At 44.7% G+C, this 20,992-nt stretch overlaps 1 protein-coding gene and 1 long non-coding RNA gene across 2 annotated transcripts; both read right to left on the bottom strand.

The window, feature by feature from the left end:
• Window positions 1-894: 894 nt before the first annotated feature.
• LOC125524492 (probable sulfate transporter 3.3) lies at window positions 895-12,297 on the bottom strand. The gene is made up of 13 exons (XM_048689539.1): window positions 11,959-12,297; window positions 11,700-11,748; window positions 11,176-11,389; window positions 10,896-11,067; window positions 10,722-10,787; window positions 9,341-9,454; window positions 9,129-9,245; window positions 8,879-9,005; window positions 8,462-8,748; window positions 8,168-8,358; window positions 8,007-8,086; window positions 1,153-1,229; window positions 895-1,044 (listed from the first exon to the last, which is right to left on the bottom strand). The coding sequence occupies exons 1-13, from the start codon at window positions 12,295-12,297 to the stop codon at window positions 895-897; spliced, it is 1,983 nt and encodes a 660-aa protein (XP_048545496.1).
• Window positions 12,298-19,840: 7,543 nt separating this feature from the next.
• LOC125519263 lies at window positions 19,841-20,226 on the bottom strand. Its single transcript, XR_007288210.1, has 3 exons — window positions 20,200-20,226; window positions 20,017-20,112; window positions 19,841-19,929 (listed from the first exon to the last, which is right to left on the bottom strand). It is a non-coding gene; the product is annotated as an uncharacterized LOC125519263 (long non-coding RNA).
• Window positions 20,227-20,992: the final 766 nt, after the last annotated feature.

The following is a 20,992-nucleotide window of genomic DNA, read 5'->3' as shown; positions in this document are numbered from 1 at the left end:
ATGTAGTTCAATATGGGTCCAGCCGAGGCACACATTGTTCAGTTGAGGCGGAAAAATTAATTTATGAATAAATTCAGAGAAGATTGATCATCAATTTAAGACCAAAAAATTATTGGTAAATGATAAAACTGTTAATATACTTGCAGTCATCTTTACTAGCATAAGGTGTACTTTGGACTAGCTTTTCTTAGTTTACAGGACATACTTTACATTTTCTTATTTATTAGTTTTCTATACTAAAGCAACTACAGGTATAGTAGACACCCTACATCCAGAAAGAGCAAATGGTGCAACAAGCCATATATATCGTGTCTGTTATGCTCAAACAATACTGCTGAAGAGTTAGGACTTTGTCAGAACTTCAACCGATAAATAGTGACTAAATGAATCATAGGACATGAACACATCCTTGGGATTAACAACTCATTCTCACCGGATAGTTCCTGGCGAAGAACAATGAACTCTATCAGGAGATGAAGCCTCTACGTCTTTAGTTTAGCGGCAGAATACTGATATCAAGTAAGTTGGTAACTACTTCCTTCGTTTCTGAATATAAGCCATTTTAAAGATACGGAGCAAAATGAATGAATCTACACTCTAAAACATGCATATGTACATACGTATGTATTTCGTATTGAGATCTCTAAAAAGTATTATATTTAGAAACAGAGGAAGTAGAAGGAAGGTTAAATACAAAACCTATAACGTCTAAATGAATCTTTCTAATATGTCCATCTCTTTCTATTGCTCTGATATTAGCCCAAAAGCTAAGTTCCAGGAAATGATAATGGCAAAGTTGTAAAGCGCTTTGTTTCAGGCACTTTCATGGATGAGAAGGCTATGAAAATTTAGCAGTGCAACCAAATGATCAAAATAATAATTCGGCAAACTACTCTATGGTATTGCCATATTGGCCTCTTCAGAAAGCGACGCAATTGCTTCCCCGATGGTCAAATAGAGACAATCTGGCCTGAAATGGTTGTGTGTGGTGTTCGCTCGTTGTATTTTCTCCATGACTTCTCCTGTTGGATTCACAAGTACAAGCTGCACAGGCAGAGGAAATAAAATGTTAATTTTCCATGTAACTAAAATTGGCAGCTTATGAACAAGAAAATTCAGTATATATATACACACATACATACATAAATTTACCTCTAGGCCAAGTTTCTCTGTTGGTTTCTTTAGGTCAATGAGGAACGCTATGCCACTTGTATCAATTGCAGGGACAGCTGAAGAGACAAAAAAAAAAGATGTGTTAGTGAAGATGCTACTGAAAATACTAAATTTCTAACACGCATCCAACACTCAAGTACATACATATGGTTTATGAGTATGAGTTAAGTAATACGAGAAAAGTATTCGGCGAATGGTCCAAAAATAGTGATAGAACGTGGATGTCTGTTTCTGAAATCACTAATTGAGAAGTACTCATTGCAAAGATCACTCCCACCCTTAGGGTGCGACAAGTGACGCGCTGCATGTGCGCCATTTGTCGTAACCTGGTAGTTTTCCTTTTTTCACAGATCTGTTTATTCAAAATGTTTTATCTCTTAAACCGTTCATCCAAATCTAGAACCGTTTTCATCATCGGATTCCTCGCGCCGAGATCTTCAAAACTAGATCTCATGTTGATAGGTTTTGACGAACTTTTTTTCATGAAAAAAACCGGACGAAAAAACTGAACCGGGACCACTGGTTTTTTCCCTTTGCGGAAGAGGCACGCCCGTGCTTCTCGTGAAATCACGACCGTGCTTCTCACGAAATCAAAACCGTGCCTCCGGCGGAAGGAATAAAAAGAAGAGAAAACATGTTTTTTTTCGTTTTCGAGGAGGCATGGCCGTGCCTCTCGCGAAAGCACAACCATGCTTCTCGCGGAACCAAAACTGTGCCTCTCGCGAAAGAAAAAAAACAGAAAACACATTCTTTTCCGTTTTCGAGAGGCATGGCCATGCCTCTCCCGAAAGCATAACCATGCCTCTCGCGGAAGAAAAAAACAGAAAAGGTGTTCTTTTTCGAGAGACACGGCCGTGATTGTCCCGAAAGCACAACCGTGCCTCTCATGAAAGCAAAACGTGCCTCTCACGGATGAAAAAAACATAAAACACGTTTTTTTTCGTTTCCGAGAGGCACGGCTGTGACTCGCGAAAGCAATACCGTGCCTCTCATGAAAGCAAAACCGTGACTCTCACGAAAGAAAAAGAAAGGAAACGTGTTTTTTCATGCAAAAGTTAAGGAAGACCGGTGGAAAATCGACACGTCGAAAAAACCCAAAAAAACATTTAAAAAGCCACAAACGCGTGCAGAAAAAAATCTGGAGGAAGCATCCAGAGTGCGACACGTGACGGATGGCTGAGAGTGCGCCAAGTGGCGTTGATCGTTGCGAGTCTCCCGTAAGAGCGCTCGTCAACTAGTTGCTCCCATGTGTTTCTTTTTTTTCCCATGCTTCGCTAGCCACATCGCCAAACCTGGCCTAGGTTCTCACATCGATCTCTAGCTCAGGCCCATCTCCTATGATCTTTCTTTTTTCTTCTTGGCATGCTGACAATCGCTAGCTTCAGTGCGTTCTCTCCCAAGTCCATGTTATAAAGCCAAACGATTACGCGGTGGATGGGAATCAAACCCAAGCACTCCATGTTAATTCCAACACACCAGCCATTTGAGCAGCACACTGTTTTGATTACACACAACACACATTTCTTTTTTATGTCACACACAACACTATTGGCGTGTTCTGATTTCCTCCAACTCCAAACTTCACAAATTCTCAGCGAGGAACCAGCCCGAATGTGTCACCTCCAGGACAATAAAATTCCAGAAGCCATCTTTGGTTGTAGTGCAATTTTTTAAGCGAATGATTCCAAGCGCAATAGGTGTCTTAGGTTGGGTTGTCTGGATCAATTCTATAATGAATAGCTCTCTTTCCTTCTAACGGAACACTCACTAGATTCTGCTAAATAAGGATAACTGCAAAGATAAGCCGGGTCATCCGAAAATCCAGGAAATATTTCCTTGATTTTCTGCATGGCATATTTCCTATCATTTCACAACCTACTTTTTTTCTTAGTTAGATACTATAGCACCTTCCCTTCATGGGGAGATGTTTATATACCATCTAAATTCATTCATTCATTCATTACTTACTTGCGGAATCTGGAGTTGGACTTGTTTAAGGCCATAATGCCACCGCCAAAGAAAATGATTCGACCCCTGTGAGCTAGCCTTGGATTAAGCGGTCCCCGGGCCGCCGGGCCATTTCTCATGGGCTGGACTGATGGGACACTATGGAGCCAAGCTAGAGCGCGGATTTCTGGCTGGATAGAAAATCTTTGGAGCCGTGGTGTGCCCTCCAAGTCAAGATTTAGCATGATCTTTTGTTTATTGTAACCGATCGTATGTAACCCTAACCCTACTGGTGCCTATATAAACCAAAGGGCGTTAGTCTTTAGGGCTAGAGCAACATCCAATACCCCCTGAACCTAGGGTTTTAGCTCGCCTGATCTCGAGGTAAATCGACTCTATAACCATATCATACACATAAAATACAATCAAGCAGGATGTTGGGGTTTAGCTCTTAGAGAGGGCCCGAACCTGGGTAAACACCGTGTCCTTCGTCCTTTGTTCCCCATTTACCCTAGATCCACAACTCGGGACCCCCTACCCGTGATCCGCCGGTTTTGACATCGACATTCGTGCTTTCATTAAGAGTTCTGTTGCGGATTGCCAAAGGATCGATGGCCCAACCATTCCTTGGAAACCCCGCCAGCGCCAGGGACATCTTCGTCTCGGGCTAGATCTTCATGTTCGGGAGCATTACCTTACGCGCCAACCTCACCAGCTGTTTGTACCAGGTTGAGAACCTCACCTCCGAACATGAAGCCGGCCACCGGAACTTAGAGTCCAGCGCTGGCCCTCAGGAAAGCCTTGCTCCTGTAGAATCCGCTACCCCTGCGGAAGAACCCGCCGAGCCCGACGCCTTGACCTCGAATTCAGTGGACACCTCCCTGGATTGGCCTTAAAGCCAGATCCCATCGAAGTATCCGAAGAACATCCCGCCGATTATCCAGGAGGCGTGGCCCCGACGGGAGTCTCTTCGGTAAACAACATGTTGGATCGATTCCTCGCTATGGGAATCTCCGTCAGCAGGCCTACGACCTATAACCAGATCGGACTTAAACATGACAACAAAGAGATCCGCATCCCGCCGATCACCCACCTCGTCGCTACCATCAATAAAAGGGTAGAGGGATCGCGATCTCCGAAGTTGAAGACAGTATATACCCGGGTCTCTAGCCCGGAGATAGACACCCGTCAAGAGAAGAGTGGGGACTCGGCCTGGGATACAGGATCCGACTTCGAGTCGGCCCAACCACATACAAGCGTTCGCCCAAACACTATGCGATCCGATCTGGACATGGCCCAGGCACGGTTCGCCGCTGCCGACGCTCCGGACTCACAGCAGACGGGAATGCTAAAAATTCTCCCACCCACCTCCCATGCTGAATATTGTCCAGATGCGGGAAGTCTGGACGTATGGGACTTGACGTGCGTCAAGCAGCAGCCCGAAGAAGCGGTCCATCATTACTAGGCGAGATTTCTCCTGGTCAACAATAAGATAACAAACTGATGTGATGAAGAAATAATTGAAGCTTTTCGGTTCAACTACGATGATGCAGGGATATTGAATGCCCTCACCCATCTCCACGTGCAAAACTTCGCCGAACTATCGGACATGGTACGCAAATATTGCGCCATGGAAAGCACCTGGAGGTTGCAGCATATGAGCAAGGAGTCAGTCCCTGCCCCGCAGTACAGGAAACCCCAGGCAAAGCGAGCATATGCGAGATGGTCACCCGAGCACGAGCCTGACAAAAAAAATAAACCCATAACGGTCCTGGACGAATTGCTGGATAAACCATGCCCTATACACTCAGCCCTGCTTAATGCAAACCCAACCCACGGGCTTGGAACTTGTTGGGTGGTGAGCTAGGTGGCCAAAAGTGGTGAAAATATCCTTGGTCTCACACACCCTAATAGACGATCAACAACCTCACCCCATGACAACAACATCCTGACAGTTTATGAAACATTCTCTTCAAACAATCAAAGGAAAAGGGTTCTTTGAGAGCTCGGCCAAGTCTAACAGGTGATAGCCACACGGCCATGGGCGAACACGCCTATCACCTTCGATCAGAAGGACGAGCCAAGGTCCCGCCCCACCCACGTGCCCGCCGCACTAGTCCTTGATCCCATAATTGAGGGCTTCAGGATAACTAAAGTACTGATGGATGGGGGCAGTGTCCAGAACCTCATTTATGAGGACACTATTGACAAAATGTAGCTCAACAAATCCCGCGTCGAGCGCAGTCATACTACATTCCGAGGAATTATACCCGGGAGGGAGGCGCATTGTTCCGGACGCATAACCTTCGACGTAGTGTTCGGTACTCCCGACTACTACAGAACCAAACACTTGCTATTCCACACTTCCATAGTGGATACCACGCCCTCTTAGGACGAGAGGCATTTGCAAGGTTCCAGGAAGTAACGCATTGTGGATACATGAAACTCAAAATGCCAGGGCTTAACGGCATGATCTCGCTCTCCAGCGATCCGAACATGGCCCTTCGAGCTGAAAATAAGACCACATTGCTCGCCCTTGAGGCACTATCTGAGCCCTCGCGGCTGAAGAATTAACAACGCTCCGCACTAGAGTCAAAAGGGACGACGTGGTCCTCAATAAAAGGCCAAAATCCACGTCATTTAAACCAGTTGACGAGATAGTAAAATTTCAAGTACACCCGACGGAGCTGAATAAAACGGCGTCCATCGAAGCATAGCTAGACCCCGTAGTTGATGAAGCGTTGCGTGCATTCTTATGCAAAAACTGGGACATATTCGCCTGGCACCCTTCAGATGTGCCAGGCATCCCACGGAGGATGGCAGAGCACAGCTTGAACATCATAAAAGGCTTCAAGCCAGTTAAACAGGCCCTGCATCGATTCTTCGAACCCAAACGATAGGCTATGGGTCAAGAATTGGGAAAGCTATTGGAGGCCGAATTCATCCGTGAAATCAAGCATCTTGAGTGGCTAGCAAATCTGGTCATGGTACCCAAGAAGGACAAGTCCTGGCGGCTCTACGTCGACATCAAGAACCTAAACAAGGCCTGCCCCAAGGACCTCTTCCCCTTATCTCACATAGATCAGATCATCAACGCCACTGCCAGACATGACTCACTATGCTTCCTCGACCGCGGGAACCTGCTCCTCCTCGTCCCACCTGAAATGGGCTGATTTTAGCTAGCCCAAGGTGGTAACGAACGCGCCTGTAGTCCCAAAGTTGGGCTGCCAGCTCAACATGGCGCTCGGAGAAGCTACGTGGCAGTCGTACGCTTTCCAGTTGCCACCTGGAGAAGCTACGAGGCAATTGGATGCTTTCCAATTGCCACGTGAAGCGAGAAGCCATGCGAGAAGTTGAATCTAGGAAATTTTGGGGAACCTGAGAAGTTTCATAACATGCCCTTCATGATACTTGTACCTTGTTATTATGAGTTTGAACTCCAAAAAAATAGCAACCAAACTGATGATTCTACCATTACTCCGGCACATCTTGCTACTAGTTTACATGGTTCCACCCATTTTTCTTCACATCTCCACCAGCTCACATGGTCTTTTCTGAAGTTTTTACACCGATTCATAACTACTCATGCTGAAGTTATTGGAATCTCTCATGCTATAGTTACCACGCTGCTTGTACTATAGTTACTAGCGCTCTCATGTCATAGTTATAGTCTGCTCATGCTAGAGTTACCAGACTGCCCATGCCACAGTTTTAAGCATAGTGGTTATGTAGCTAATAGCCAATCCATGCTATAGTTACCAACATGAGACAAGTGTGGTTATCAGGTTCCACGACTACATTTTCTCTAGTGTGTTAGGTTGCATTCACCAGCGTAATAGCCATATAGTTACATTGTTGTTTGTGGCGAAGAGTCACTTTTTGGAATCGATAACCGTCTACTCGTAATTGAACAATCCACATAATCTTTGGAGGTAACAACACAAGAATATTATGGGTAACTCTTGTAGTACCGGGTGATAACTTTCAGCTAACAAAAACATTGAAACGTAGCAAAAAAACTTTAGGTTTTCATGCAAGTAACTTTGGTGTAAATAATATGGTAACTTGCGTATAGTTATCAAAACATACCCACATGAGGTCTAATTTTGAAGGTCTCACTACAACAAGTTTAATAGTGAAAACCAGTTTTGAATTGGAGCAACTGTTTGAGCTAGCTACAGAACATTTTGAATATTTGAAATGGGAAGAATCCATGATGACATTAACTTTTGTCCCCTGGTGCGTTAATGCATGTGCATGTTGGGAAAAGGCTGGTTGAAACATTGTTATGACCCGGAAATTTCTGGGCAAACAACATGGTGACTTTTGGCTGAAAAAGTCATTGAAACATACTAACATGAGATCTAGTTTCAATGGTCTCGTCACAACGGATTGAGTGAAAAAAATAGATTTTGAATCCACCAACAGTTTAAGCCACAAAACATTTAATTTTATAAATGAGGAGAATCTGTTATGACATCAAATTTTTTCCTCTAGTGGATGCATGCATGTGCATATGGAAAGACGGAAATGGACCATTTGTCCCCAAAAACATATTCCGTCAATTCCAAAATATAAGGTGTATTAGTTTCTCGAAAGTCAAACATATGCATGTTTAACCAAATTTTTATGAAAATATATCAATATCTACAATACTAAATTGATATCATTTGATCCATCATGAAATGTATTTTTCATATTTTATATATTAGGTGTTGCATATGTTGATATTTTATTCTCTAGTCTTGGTTAAGCATACAATTATTTGGCTTGCACGAAAACTAATACATCCTATATTCTGGAATGGAGGGAGTAACATTCACCAGTTAGTGAAGTCTGATGCTAAACTTAGCAGTGGACAACTTTTTTTGTTGGCGGTTACAAACCTGATAGATCAAAGATTACGAAGCGGAGTTCGGTTTGTTTATTCCCTGAAAAACTTTCATCCTCTAACCATCTTTTAGTCCTACAAATGAAATATTGCATTGTAAGTTGTTCAACAACCTAACGTGAACATCTCTTTATGGAATTTGAAATTTCTTCTTACCTTTCATTCAAATAGTTGGTGTTTGCGAAGTTTATAGGAGCCTCAACTGTTAGTATCAAGAATCCAGGAACTCTCTGAGCCTCCTCATACTGATGGACGTTTCGGTATATATCAGTTCCCTTTATGTTCCCTTGAATTATCATTCTTGGCCTTGTGATTTGCATCAATACCCTAAATATAGATATACCAACCTACAAATTTGGCAACTTCAGTGACAACAAAAAATTCAACTATGAACTTCCTCTACAGAAAAATTAGTAATTAATACAGCTCTGTAATATATCTGTTGGTTACCGCTATCGCGAGGCCTTGTTGGACTGAGAAGAAGATGACACCAATAAATGCACACAAACACACGAGGAAATCCATCTTATCCATCTTCCAGAGATGGTATGCCGCAGGCACATCGATCAGGCCAATCACAGCAACAATTATGATGGCTCCAAGGACGACATTCGGGGTGTATACGAACAATGGCATGAGAAACAACAGTGTGACCATGACTGTAAGCGCCATGATCACATTGGACATGGCGGTCTTGCAGCCGGCATTGTGATTAACAGCAGAGCGAGAAAATCCTCCTGATAGGAATAGAGAGAGCAATCAATCTTTCTTCCTATGGTTGTGTGCATCATATGATGCAGAGTCTGGGAACCTTGTCAAGAATGCACGAAAATATTGGAGGTCATTTAGTCCGAAAATGTAGGTTACCTGTTGTAACATAGCATGATGTACATGAGCCCACAATGTTCATCAACCCAATGGCCATCATCTCTTTGTTACCATCCACCTGGTAGTCCCTGATTGAAGCGAATGTCCTGCCAACAGCCACTCCTTCCTGACAGAGTGAAATTTAGGGCACATGTCAGCTTGTTAGTGTCAAAAGTTATGACAAATAAATTTCAACTACTTTTCTAATTTCTAATGCAATCTGAGGTTATGCATAGGATGATTAGCGTACTGTAAGGGAGATGATACCGGTGACGAGACCAGTCTTCACGGTGAGTCCTAGATATTTGGGATCAAAGAGTAGTTTGTCCCATGACGGGTGATTCAGGCCACATTTGAGATGCCCAATCTGCGGCGAAAAGATGAATACACTTCCTGTTTTCCATCATGTTGCATAACACAGTTGTAATATATGAACAATTATTTCATTTTGTTGTTTCTTACGGTGCTTATGTTGTGGTTCTGTCCTTTGAAGAGGTCAATGAGCACCGTGGATATGATGATAGATACCAAGGGAGCACATGCTGAAATCCAGAAGAACTCTGGCCATCTCATGCTCTGTATATTCACATGTAGAGCCAGATGAATAAGTACTGCTGCAGGACATAGCTACAATTAACAGGTGAAAAAAATAGTTCTAATTTTAGGTTCTGAAAATGAAATGTTCTGTGATAGTTCCGCATAAGGGGAGAACTGGGGATAATATCGTGAACTATCCTTATAATATCCGAGCCTTATGCTGAACTATATAAACTAGCCTCTTGGACTTCAATACCCGAGCCTATATAATATCGTGAAGTGACAAGACGTTTTCGTTGCTTCGGCATTAGGAACGAGTCTGCAGAATATCAAGTTTTGAAGTGTGCTTACTGGGGATAAGTGGACGACATGGTTGCATCTGGTCCATAGGTTGATAGGGGATCAACTTACCGCATGAACCCGACGTGTTCCATTACATTGGAAGTTACATATGTCTCAAGTCTTCTCTATTCAGTTCATGTACACAGACCTCATCGACAATGGGTCCAGTTTTCCACAAGAAATACATTTGGACAATTAAACTGTCTCTAAAAATAATGATTTTTATATGGTGCATGGACAAAGGTATGGTCCTAGTGAAACAACCTAGCAAAAGACAGATGGCAGGGGGTGCAAGAAGTGCTGCTTATGTTCCACTAGGAAACAATTCATCATTTATTCTTATCTTGCCCTTTTGCCACCCTCCTTTTGGGTACTATCCATGTAGCTTTTAAAGTCCCTTCACCAACATGTAGCACAACAAATATGTTTGGAAACTGGTTGATTGGGGTCCACCCAAAACATAAAGTTCAGATTTGGCTAGGAGCATGTGCTTTAGTGTGGTGAACTAGAGTTGCCAAAATGAATGTGTTTTGAACAGGTTGATACTTCGAAAGGAAACTTTCCATGCTATTTTTTCGAACTAAGAGTGGGATCCATGTGCGGGAGAACTGGAGTTTCCCACTAGTCCATGAATTTTAGGTGCAGCTGGTGCAAGATGATTGCACATGCTATGTTCAACCGGTTCGGATAGCTACCAGTGAAAAGGATATGTGTATATTATGTATTTTAATTATCAAACGGTTGTTCTATGCTTTCTTTCCTCCACTCGTGTAACATCTTGAATGATTTTGGTTTAATTTAGATGGATGTGTGAATACAGAGGCCGGAGGGTTTACCATCATTTTAGAAAAAGAAAGCAGAGCAAAAACAGCATTTGCGCGCAAGACAGTAGACGATCGACGCCAGTGATCAACGGTACAAGAGCTGAATTGAAGAAAGGAAGCGCACGGCCACACGTACGTACCACATGTCTGGCTGACAGCAGGAGCACGAGGAAGCACGCACCCATCAGTATCGTCTGCCACGACCACTGCACGAAATCAACCATCAGCTAAGCATGCATGCACGCACCGTGTATATATATGCGTGTATATATGCATGCAGCAGGGGTTCAGAGGTAGAAGGATGGATGGGTGACCTCGTCGGTGTGCTGAAAGACGGAGGCCATGACGGTCACGAGGTTCATTTCGTCGGTGAAGTGGACGATACCCAGCAGGTCCTTGAGCTCCTGTAGGGACACGATGATCGCCGCGCCCGCCTTGAACCCTAGCAGCGTCGCTTTGGACAAGAAGTCGATGATGAAACCCAGCCTGCACCATCGAACAACAACAGCACATGCATTAATGTGTCCGTGCATCGATCTTTCGTATGAACGTAGGCAGATTGGTTGTTGGATGCATCAGATCATTGCAAGTTACCTGAGGATGCCGAGGGAAGCCTGCAGGAGGCCGGCGAACAAGGTGGAGGTTAAGGCGAGCTGCAGGAACAGCGTCGGGTCTGCAGAGGGGCTCACTGAAACCCCCTTTTGCAGCATGGACCCCATGATGAGCGACGTGATTGACGTCGGGCCTACTGCCAGGTCACGGGAGCTCCCCAGCAGCGTGTACACCAGCGGCGGCACGAAGCTCGAATCTGCACACATGTATGATGGATACGTCAATTATTAATTCGCACGCTAGGCACCGCCTGTAGAATGGGAAAGCATGTGCGTCATTTTCTTCTTTGGTGTCTGCTGTGGTGGTGTGAGAGGCAGGTGATAGGTGTTGGTGTCAAGCTCAAAGGATTTTCGGTCTTGCTTGTAATTTTTGTTTGTGCAAATGCTAGCATTCTGATGTCTTTTTAATTTTGTTAGGTCGGTATTTACATGACTTGTATTATGATCTTTATGATATAAATGAGAATTATATTATATTATCATAAAAAAAAGCATCTGCATACGTACATAGGCCTGTGAGCGGAGGCATGTCTGCCAACTTCGCGTAGCTAATACCCTGCAAAGAGCACACATGCAAGAGAGTAGGAGCAGCACAGTTGGTAAGGAAGGGCGTTCGTGGAGAATAATTAAACATGCATGCACAGGTTAGCTTCCAAATTATTACGGGCTATAGCAATTTCATCTGCATGCACGTGCTAAACGCTACGCAGTAGGTAAATATGCAAACAATCAATCTTGTCTAGGAATCATTAGTGCGTGCACATGCCTGAGGGATGGCGACGCTGGCAATGGTGAGGCCGGCGATGAGATCGGACCTGAAGAGGGACAAGGAGTAGCCGGGCACCCACTCCAGGACGGGGAACACGTACTTGACCGCCATCAGGCACTTCTTCTGCAGCGGCTGCCCCTTGAAGCTCCGGAACGGGTCGTCAGGGAAAAAGGTCTCCTTCACCTTCCCTTTCATCTTGCTCGCTGAGCTTTGCGCCGGCTGCGCCATAACCTTGTGCACCACTGCCGGCTGCGGCGCCTCGACCACCACAGCTTGCATGGGCGGCAGGATCTCGCTGCCATTGTGGCCACCATAGGGATCGCTCGTCCCCTCCATGCGATATTATTGTGCTGAGAGAGCTACAGGCTCACTGAGCGGGACACTGCACGGCACAGGTGTGTCTGCATGCACTGTATGCACAACCTTAGTGACTGGTGAATTTAGTAAGAAAATTAAGGGTTGGCTCAAAGTTAACGATGAGAAAACTAAATGCCATCTTAAAGAGAAAAAGGCATTATCGCGTAATCATTTTGTCCAAATAAGCTAAGATTTTGCCAGAATACTACTGAAAACATATGTATTATTTCTATCATTTTCTTGTTTTTTTTAATATCGAATTTTGAACAGAAATTCAATTCTATCTAGCTCAATACTCCATCCGTCCAGCAATACTTGTCGCTCACACGGATGTATTTAGCACTGAAATACGACTAGATACATTCGTTTGCGCAACAAGTATTTCTGGGCAGAGGTCATTATCTCCCAGTCCTTTTCTCCAAGCAAGCTCATACTTTTCTAGATTACTGCTGGAAATATGTACTAATTGCTACTCTCTCCTTCCCAAAATATAAGATGCACTTGTCTTTGCACGGTCTTTGAACGATTTTTACCATTAATATATATTAAAATGCATGGATTGAATCAAGGTTTTCGATTTTGTTTTGCAAATTTTACCGGGGCTGGGCAAAATCCGGTTTTTCGGGAAAAAAAATCAAAAAATTCGGACGAAAATGATAATCCAAAATTTGAAATTTAAACCAAATTCGACCAAAATTGCCCAAAATTGAAATAAACCAGAACATAAATGTAATGGTGAATCTTTATCAAAATATACATGTAGAAAGGATACAAAAGAATCTATGCATCAAAACATTATAGACCAGATTTGAGTATGAGATTGTTAACGCTCCAATAGAATATACGCATCAAGGCAACCTCCAACTCATGTGGCAGCGCTCCACCTCAAACAGCATGGGAAACAGAAGAAAGGAAGAACAGGGAGGGGTGCTTGAGAAGGAGGATGCTGGGCGGTGGTGGGTCGCTGGAGGAGGAGGCTAGGAGGAGGTGCTGCTGCCCTGCCTCCCTTGGCTCGACCTAGGTTCCCAGCAGCCGCCGCACAGAGATGGGGGAAAACGAAATTTAGGGTTAGGGAAGGCTCGGTGGCAGTTTTTACAGTACAGGGTGATATCTGTGGGCTATTTCGGATCTTGGGCTGGGCTGAAAATTCAAAAAGGCCGAATTTTTTGACTGGTTTACACTTATACCATGCCCAAACGAAACCGATGAATTTCGGACAAAATTCTTTTTTTTGGGAAAAATTCAAAACTCTGGATTGAACAGGTATCAATAGCATCATCGTATTTGTCTTACAAAACAATTCTTTTTTTATATGTCTTGATAGCAATTTTGTATGCATACATTAAGTGAAAATCATAGTCAAAGTTGTGCGATGAAGACCAAAAAGTCAATGCATGCCTTATATTTTGGGAAGGAGGGAGTACATGTTTTTCGATTTTCTAAAAAATATCTCCATTTTTAACCAAATTTTGATTTTTTTAGCAAAATATAGCCATTATCTCCGAATCGTTTATCTTCAAATATGCTTAAAATTTGTGAGATTACTACTAGAAACATGGATAGTTTTTACTGTAATATCAAATTGGACTATATATTTGGTATTGCCTACTTAAACAGACAAAATTTGATATGCTTGTCTGATTCTTTGCTTGGCTGGTCCACTGCCAACAGCGCTAGGTCTCGAACCGTGGAGCGTGAGGGTCCATCATCTAGCTATCTACTTGCCTGCTCAATGTTTTTAGGCAAACTCGCAGAAGCTTTATTAAATTGTCACAATGTTTACTGGGACGAACAAAAGCTCGCTGGGGTGGCCTAACCAAACATGATGGCCAATCCCCAACGTTAAGGCATGCTTTGCGAGGTTGTGAGCCTCTAAATTCGAGGTCCAGAATTTATGACTAAAAGTACAAGAAGAAAAAGATCTAGCTCGCTGAGTTATTTCATGTGCCACCGCTCCATAAGATGCACAGTTCCTCCTCTGATGGCATCAACCGCAACCTTACAATCTCATGCGATGAAAATTTTCTGCGCATATAGATCCACAGCAAGCGCCGGTGCTTCCCTGGTGGCTAGGACTTCAGAACCTCCGGATCTTCGATGTTTCTGAATATGAAGGCCAAGGCGCCCTGAAAGACCCCTGAGACGTTGCGACATATCATACCTACAGCCCCAAAACGGCCTGCGCTATCATGCTTGCCTGCTCAATGTGTTGTGCGCTATTTGCCCGTGGGCTGTTGGTGTTGTTGTCTGAGAATGTGAGATTGGGTTGATGTGCTGGGATGCGTAGTAGTAATTCATTTTGTATTTTTGGATGGTAGGCTAGAGCCTGTTGAAGCCCCCATACTAGACTCGCCTGTGTTGCATGCATATATAGAACGGGCATGGGCTGGCATCTCACCGAGGCCTAGCTACAAAAGAAAAAAAGCGGTACGTACTACACAACTTCCGAAGGGGAGGTAGGTTCTGGGGCAGGGGTTTTCAAGGCTCATGAGAAGACATGAGAAATGGAGAATCTGAGACAGAGCCTTGCATTGGTGGGTTGGTAGACCACAAAGCGACCATCATCACTCACTATTGGCAATAATAGAACGATATGGACCACTTTTATGACATTACCACGATACTGGGGAATGTTAAAACTCTAGTCCTACCTTACTGAGGATGAATTTGGATTGGGGGCTGCAAATCAAAAAAAAATTGCTCCATTTATTTTTTGCAATATATCCAAGGGCAAAAACCTTACTGTGCAAAAATCTTACGGGCATGGCCTTGGATTTTAAATATCAATACAAATCAGGCCTCACGATGCAACTTATCATCGAATTTTTGGAGCTACAAAGGTCAGTCTGCAAGAAGTTCACCTCACCGAGGATGTTGAAGATGGCACTGTTTGGAACCTTAACAATTCGGGCGAATACTCGATATCATCGACGTACTCTGCTCAGATTGACTCCACGATCATTTCCATAACGAAACCGGTTCTTTGGAATAATTGAGCGCTAGCAAAGCACAAATTATTTATGTGGCTCATCTTAATGACCGGGTTTGCATGACCGGTATGCTTCAACACAGAGGATGGCCTAATTGTGGCTGCAGCGGACAACGGTGACCAACATGTACCTGCAGCGGCTGCTCGTCTGCAGGATTGTACGCTTGGTGCGAGGAAAGGCGTGCGACCCTGTTTCCCGACAAGGCAGACATCACAGAGACAAGACAACCGGCACCATCTCATCACGTGCAGGGCCGGTCTGACTCCTGATATTACGGGGGCGGGCCGATATTTTAGGGCCCTTTAAGTATAACACTACAATACTTACTAACCAATATTATGACTACATGGAAAGAGGATGGACATCGGATGCTCACTCTGGAGACAAGGGGAGAGACATCACCCGAAGAGGAGATGACTGCCTTGTCGTTCAAGGACATAGACGAGACCACCAGTTGTTGGAGAACATGTCGTGTCACTATTGACAAGGAGGAGTCGACTCAACTGGGATGAAACTCCTCACCAAGAACCGTTCCACGTGTCCAGGCTGCATGGATCGACCATAACTAGGCGAAGAAGCTTTTGTCCGAGAACGGTGCGAGAGGTCTGATCCACATGGATGAAACCAAAGTCCTCGTTGATCCCATCTAAGATCTAACTAAACAAGGCTAAAGGAACAAACTAAATAAAGTCCACCCACCATGATGCATTGTACTGATGGCAAAAGCCTCTGAATCTTTGCGTCGGGCTCTCATTCAATCAATTCTCGATCAATAAGTGCTTAGGGAAGGAAATAGACACCTATGAACAGCCGCGAGCCCATAGGCTGGTTCGTCGGTCATTGGTGCGTCCCCTGACCCGGTGTCGATCGATCGACCCAGATCGAGGCTCGGGGACGAGGCCGGATCGAGCAGGATCGATGGATGGGTCGTGACCCCGATCAATGGGTGCTGACCCAGATCGGTATGCAAGAAGACAATGAGTCCTTGATGAATTGAGGCTTACCTGAGCACCAGGAAATCGCGCTCCACCACCGGACTGCCGGAGTCCGTCCTTCCGCCATCTGCCACTCGCCTGCCGGTGGCCGGCCGTCGACCTGTCCGCCGCCGTATGCGGCCTCCTATCCCACTTCCGTCAATGACGGATATGGCACCGGGAGATGGATCCACGGGGTACCAATGACGATATGGGACCTGCAGATGGATCCACGGGAGACTGTTCCGCTGGAGCTTTGGAGAAGAACAATGGTGAGGGGTTGGCGATACTTCCTTTTTATTCTGAGATGATTTGAGATACTTCCTGGAGCAGAACGCTTGGTGTAAAAAAAAGGAAGACGAGAAAATCACGGCGTGGTCATCAGTACACTTGTGGCCCCATTTCTTCTGACCATTTTTGTCAGTTCCTGAGAGGGATGACAATTTAATGTAAAAAAATAGACGTAAAATTTTCTGGCGGGATTCCCCGTGTGCAATATTGGGAAATATATTAGCACAGATTGTATTATTTTTGGAGAGAGCGTCTAGATCTTTGTATCGCGTATCTTGTCCCGACGTATCATACCAGGGTCATTGACCTCCAAAATTCTTTGTCCCTCAACGAAAAAAGACCCAAAATTCTTTGGATCCTCGTCCCGGAGTGGTGACTGGCAACCCTCGACCCGCGCGACCTTGTTCCTCGACCTGGTCGCCCAGAATTCTTGGCAACTATGCTTCAGATTAGCATCAGCGCAGCCCAAATATAGACGCAAAACGTAGCTAGCAACTGTGCTACCAATTACCAAACTCACCAGCCCAGTTGGCATTAACCCAAATAAAGCCTGAACTCTAGATCACACTCCAAAAAAATTGACAGAGTGATTTTTGAACTTGGAGGATTACGTGATTCGTCAGAAAAAGGAATGATAGTTACTTTTTTCTCTATAACAGGATTCTTAGTTTCTCGGTGTCGGTTTCGGGTACAGGTACCCTTTTGTTGAAGGTCGTTCGAGCTTTTCCTGGGAGTATGGCATCAGTTACATACTTCAGCGTTAACAAGCCATTTTAGCGTAAGTGTTCCATTTCTTTTTACCAACTTCTCTTGTGTTGTTTTAGGTCCGGAGATTCAAAGAGTTTTGTTTCACAGTGAGAGAAATAACATGATATATGGATACACTAATAACAGCTACTCCCTCCGTTCAAAAATAGATGATGCACTTGGCCACTTAGACGGAGGGAGTAGCTATGATGATTGTTGGTATTCCCTCGGTTGACAACTTAGACTTCAGTATGTAGAGTGGTGCACTAGGCCATACTGTCATGGATCAGTTGCAGGGACATGAAAGCTTTGCCTGCGGTTACCGAGGCTATTACATCTGAAGAGTTGCTAACATGATCATTTCCCATATACATGTTATAGTAGAAATAAATGACTTCATTCTTCTTCATGTGATCGTCAAGCTTGAGAACTACAAACCTCTGCTACTTTTCCTATCTCTGTAGTTCACCTTGTTTTTCTAGTTGTGCTTCATTGGTTCTTTTACTTGCTACTAGGTAATTGCCCATGTGTTGCAATGGGGCTGCCTTAGTGTAACTTTAGACATTTTCTCGGTTAACACAAATCATATCCTCATGCACGTTAGACATTCAACTTTAGACCCATAATTCACTCCTATAATACCAGTACATAAAAAGGTGAGTTTGCCACATAGTTTTCGTACTTTTACTTGCTACTGGAGTTGGTGAACTCGGGTAAATGTATCCAAAGACAAAAACTCAATTATATACTCCAAATTTTAGATTTTTCAGGATATTCTAGTTTATATAAATTGTCGCCACACAGTCTCTTTCGTCCTCTACATATGCTGATATCCTCGCATTCTTGGGGTCCATGAGGATCGACTATGTCCTCCTCATGGCGTGCCCAACTACCATACCCATGACTTGTACAACTCGTTAATTCCGTTTGGAGGGGGAGGGGGGGTGGATTCGAAGAGAATTCAACATCTTTGTCCTCTTTTGTACTCAATTCAGTAAATAAATTTCATTTTATCGTTGCAGTCCAAGCGGTTAGACCCCAGTGTTGAAGCCAGATTAAGACCAAATCGTAGGGTTGTTGCTTCTGCCATGAGCGCATCTCCAAACCATTCAAGTTTCCCGTTTCCAGCGCCAATAAATTTACCAGTAGTGTCCCTCAAAACAGCTCCATATTCCCCTTGAAGCAAATCAGAATCAAAAGATCCATCAACATTTAACTTGACATAGCCTCTCTTTGGTTTCACCAATCCATGATGTTTGATCTTTGCACCAGGGCTACTAACTGTAGAGAAATTTGCATCCAGGGGTCGGTATAGTTGTTGGTTGTATGTGATGTATGTTGAATGATACGAAAGCCTACCCGCTTGAAGATGGTCCAGATTAGCCCTTGGGCGCTGGGCTGGGTTGTGAAGGAGCCCATGTAGCCATAGTACACGCTGGCCCAGCCCCGTGCACCCCTCGTCCAAGTATTACCGGTTAATCAAGCACTACCGGACTCGCGGGCTATGCCTACGGCCACGGGCCGTCGGCATAGGCCCCTAGGCCATCGGCATAGATCTATGCCTACGGCTGCCGTCGGCATAGCCCCGTCGGCGTAGATGTTGTCAGCGTAGTCTTGTCAGACCGTCGGCATAGTATAGCCGTCGGCATAGGGGCCTATGCCGACGGCCTGATGTCAGCCATCGGCATAGTATAGCCGTCGGCAGTGTTTTTCGTCTGACGGCAACGGACGGCGCCGTCAAAAGCGCTGACGAATCACGCAATGCCACGTCGCAGGGCTATGCCTGGCAGCTCCTGGTTTCTCCTGGCAGCAGGGCTATGCCTACGGCAAAGCCGTCGGCATAGATTTTCATATATGCCTACGGCTTTGCTGTAGGCATAGATGTGCCACGTGGCAAGCCCTGGTAACTCCTGGGCGTATATATGCCGACGGCTTTGCCGTAGGCATAGTTTTTTTTCCCTGTTTTCTCTTTTCCAATTCATTTGACAGCATTTCAAAACAGAACAATATGAAATTATGCAGAAATATGACAATTCATCATGTAAACATACTCAAGTTCATCTAAACATACTCAAGTTCACCATCATCATCTAAACATACTCAAGTTCATCACATCATCTAAAGATCATCACCGACGGAAGTTCATGAACATAAAAGTAGTGCAAGACATGAAACATGATAAAAGTAGGAATATGAAAAGCATGGCACGATGGCCACATGCACGGAATCATCAAGCAAGAGCACCTCCGCCAAAACCACCACCTCCTCCATAACCACCACCACCTCCGCCAAAAGCACCACCTCCGCCAAAACCGCCATCGCGACCACCACCACTCTGCCAGATCGGAGTGACTGGGGTTGACGGAGCAGGAGTCGAGCCACCGGTCCCCTACATGTTTCAGAAAAGATTCTAATGGTAATATGATATGATAGTGTTTCATGAACGAGAACTAGTTTGCTAGTAGTTAGGCAAATGTACTAACCGGACCATCACTGCCTAGTGCCACCCATTCATCGAATGTGGGCACGTGTGGGGGTTCTCCCGCAGGTGGTGGTGGGGGTCCCATTTGTGGTGGATCCGTGCGGTTAGTCCAAGACGCCAACATAGCCTGAATGTTAGTTAAACAAGCAAACTAGAAGATCAGAAGGAATGAAAGTGCAAAAATTTAGCTTGGTTTTAAGAGGGCAAAACTAACCGTCATCATCTGACGGTTGTAATCATCGTTTGCCTTCACTCGTTTCAAGTACTCCCGCACCTCGAGATTCCTATGCTCGACAAACTCCTTATATGCCTACATAATTTAGGTTGTTTCTAAGTCTCAGATGCTGAAAATAAACTGAGAATGCAAGATAGAAAAAGATAAAGAGGAAGTACTTACAGCATGCTGGCGGGCTAAGGGAGTCTGTGAATGCCCCGTACTCTCTAACTGGCTTGGCTTGGTAGCCCGAAGCTGTGTGTACGAGATCGAAGGAGTGATCAAGCCATCTAAACACGGATACCGGCCATTCTTCTTTCCCTGGATGGCCACCACCGCCGTGTCGTCGATCTGAGACTGGGCAACCTCAGCAACAGGAACATCCGGATGCAACTCTTGATAGTGATGAATGTAAGACCCCAAGTGCTCCTCGGTCTTGCCGTAGTACTGGCTCTCGCCCTCCTTGCGATGACTCCGCTCGCGGGCCAGCTTCCACGACTCCATGTCTGAGAGCGGCCTCTTCAACTTGTCCTCCTACAACGTCAAATAGAAGTCATCCATACATAAGAACATGACGTAAAGAAGAACAAAAATGCATCATGCACATAGATATACCTTCATGGCCTTGAAGCCCCAGTGGTTCCTGTTTCCTTGGCCGTGTGTCCCGTCGTCTCCACGGTTAGCCCGGGCCTTGATGCTCTTGGCAGCAAACTCTGCATCGGCGCCGAGCCACCTATCCACCAAACTCTCCCATCCGTCATGCCTTCCATAGCACCAACGAGGAACAACCTATGCAAATTTTGGAAGCATGACATGTGAGCACGAAACATATAGTTGACTGCTTGAAACAATGAAAAGTTAGTAATAGTTACCATCATGAACTGCTCCTTGCTCAAGGTAAGTCGTAGCTTCTGCGCTTGAGTTTTGGTCATCTTTTGGTGCAGGTAGTAGTGGTAGTACTGCGAGACGGCAACCC

The sequence above is a fragment of the Triticum urartu genome, chromosome 7 (assembly GCF_003073215.2).
Source record: "Triticum urartu cultivar G1812 chromosome 7, Tu2.1, whole genome shotgun sequence".
Taxonomy (NCBI): domain Eukaryota; kingdom Viridiplantae; phylum Streptophyta; class Magnoliopsida; order Poales; family Poaceae; genus Triticum; species Triticum urartu.
This window is presented reverse-complemented; position numbering and strand designations above follow the sequence as displayed.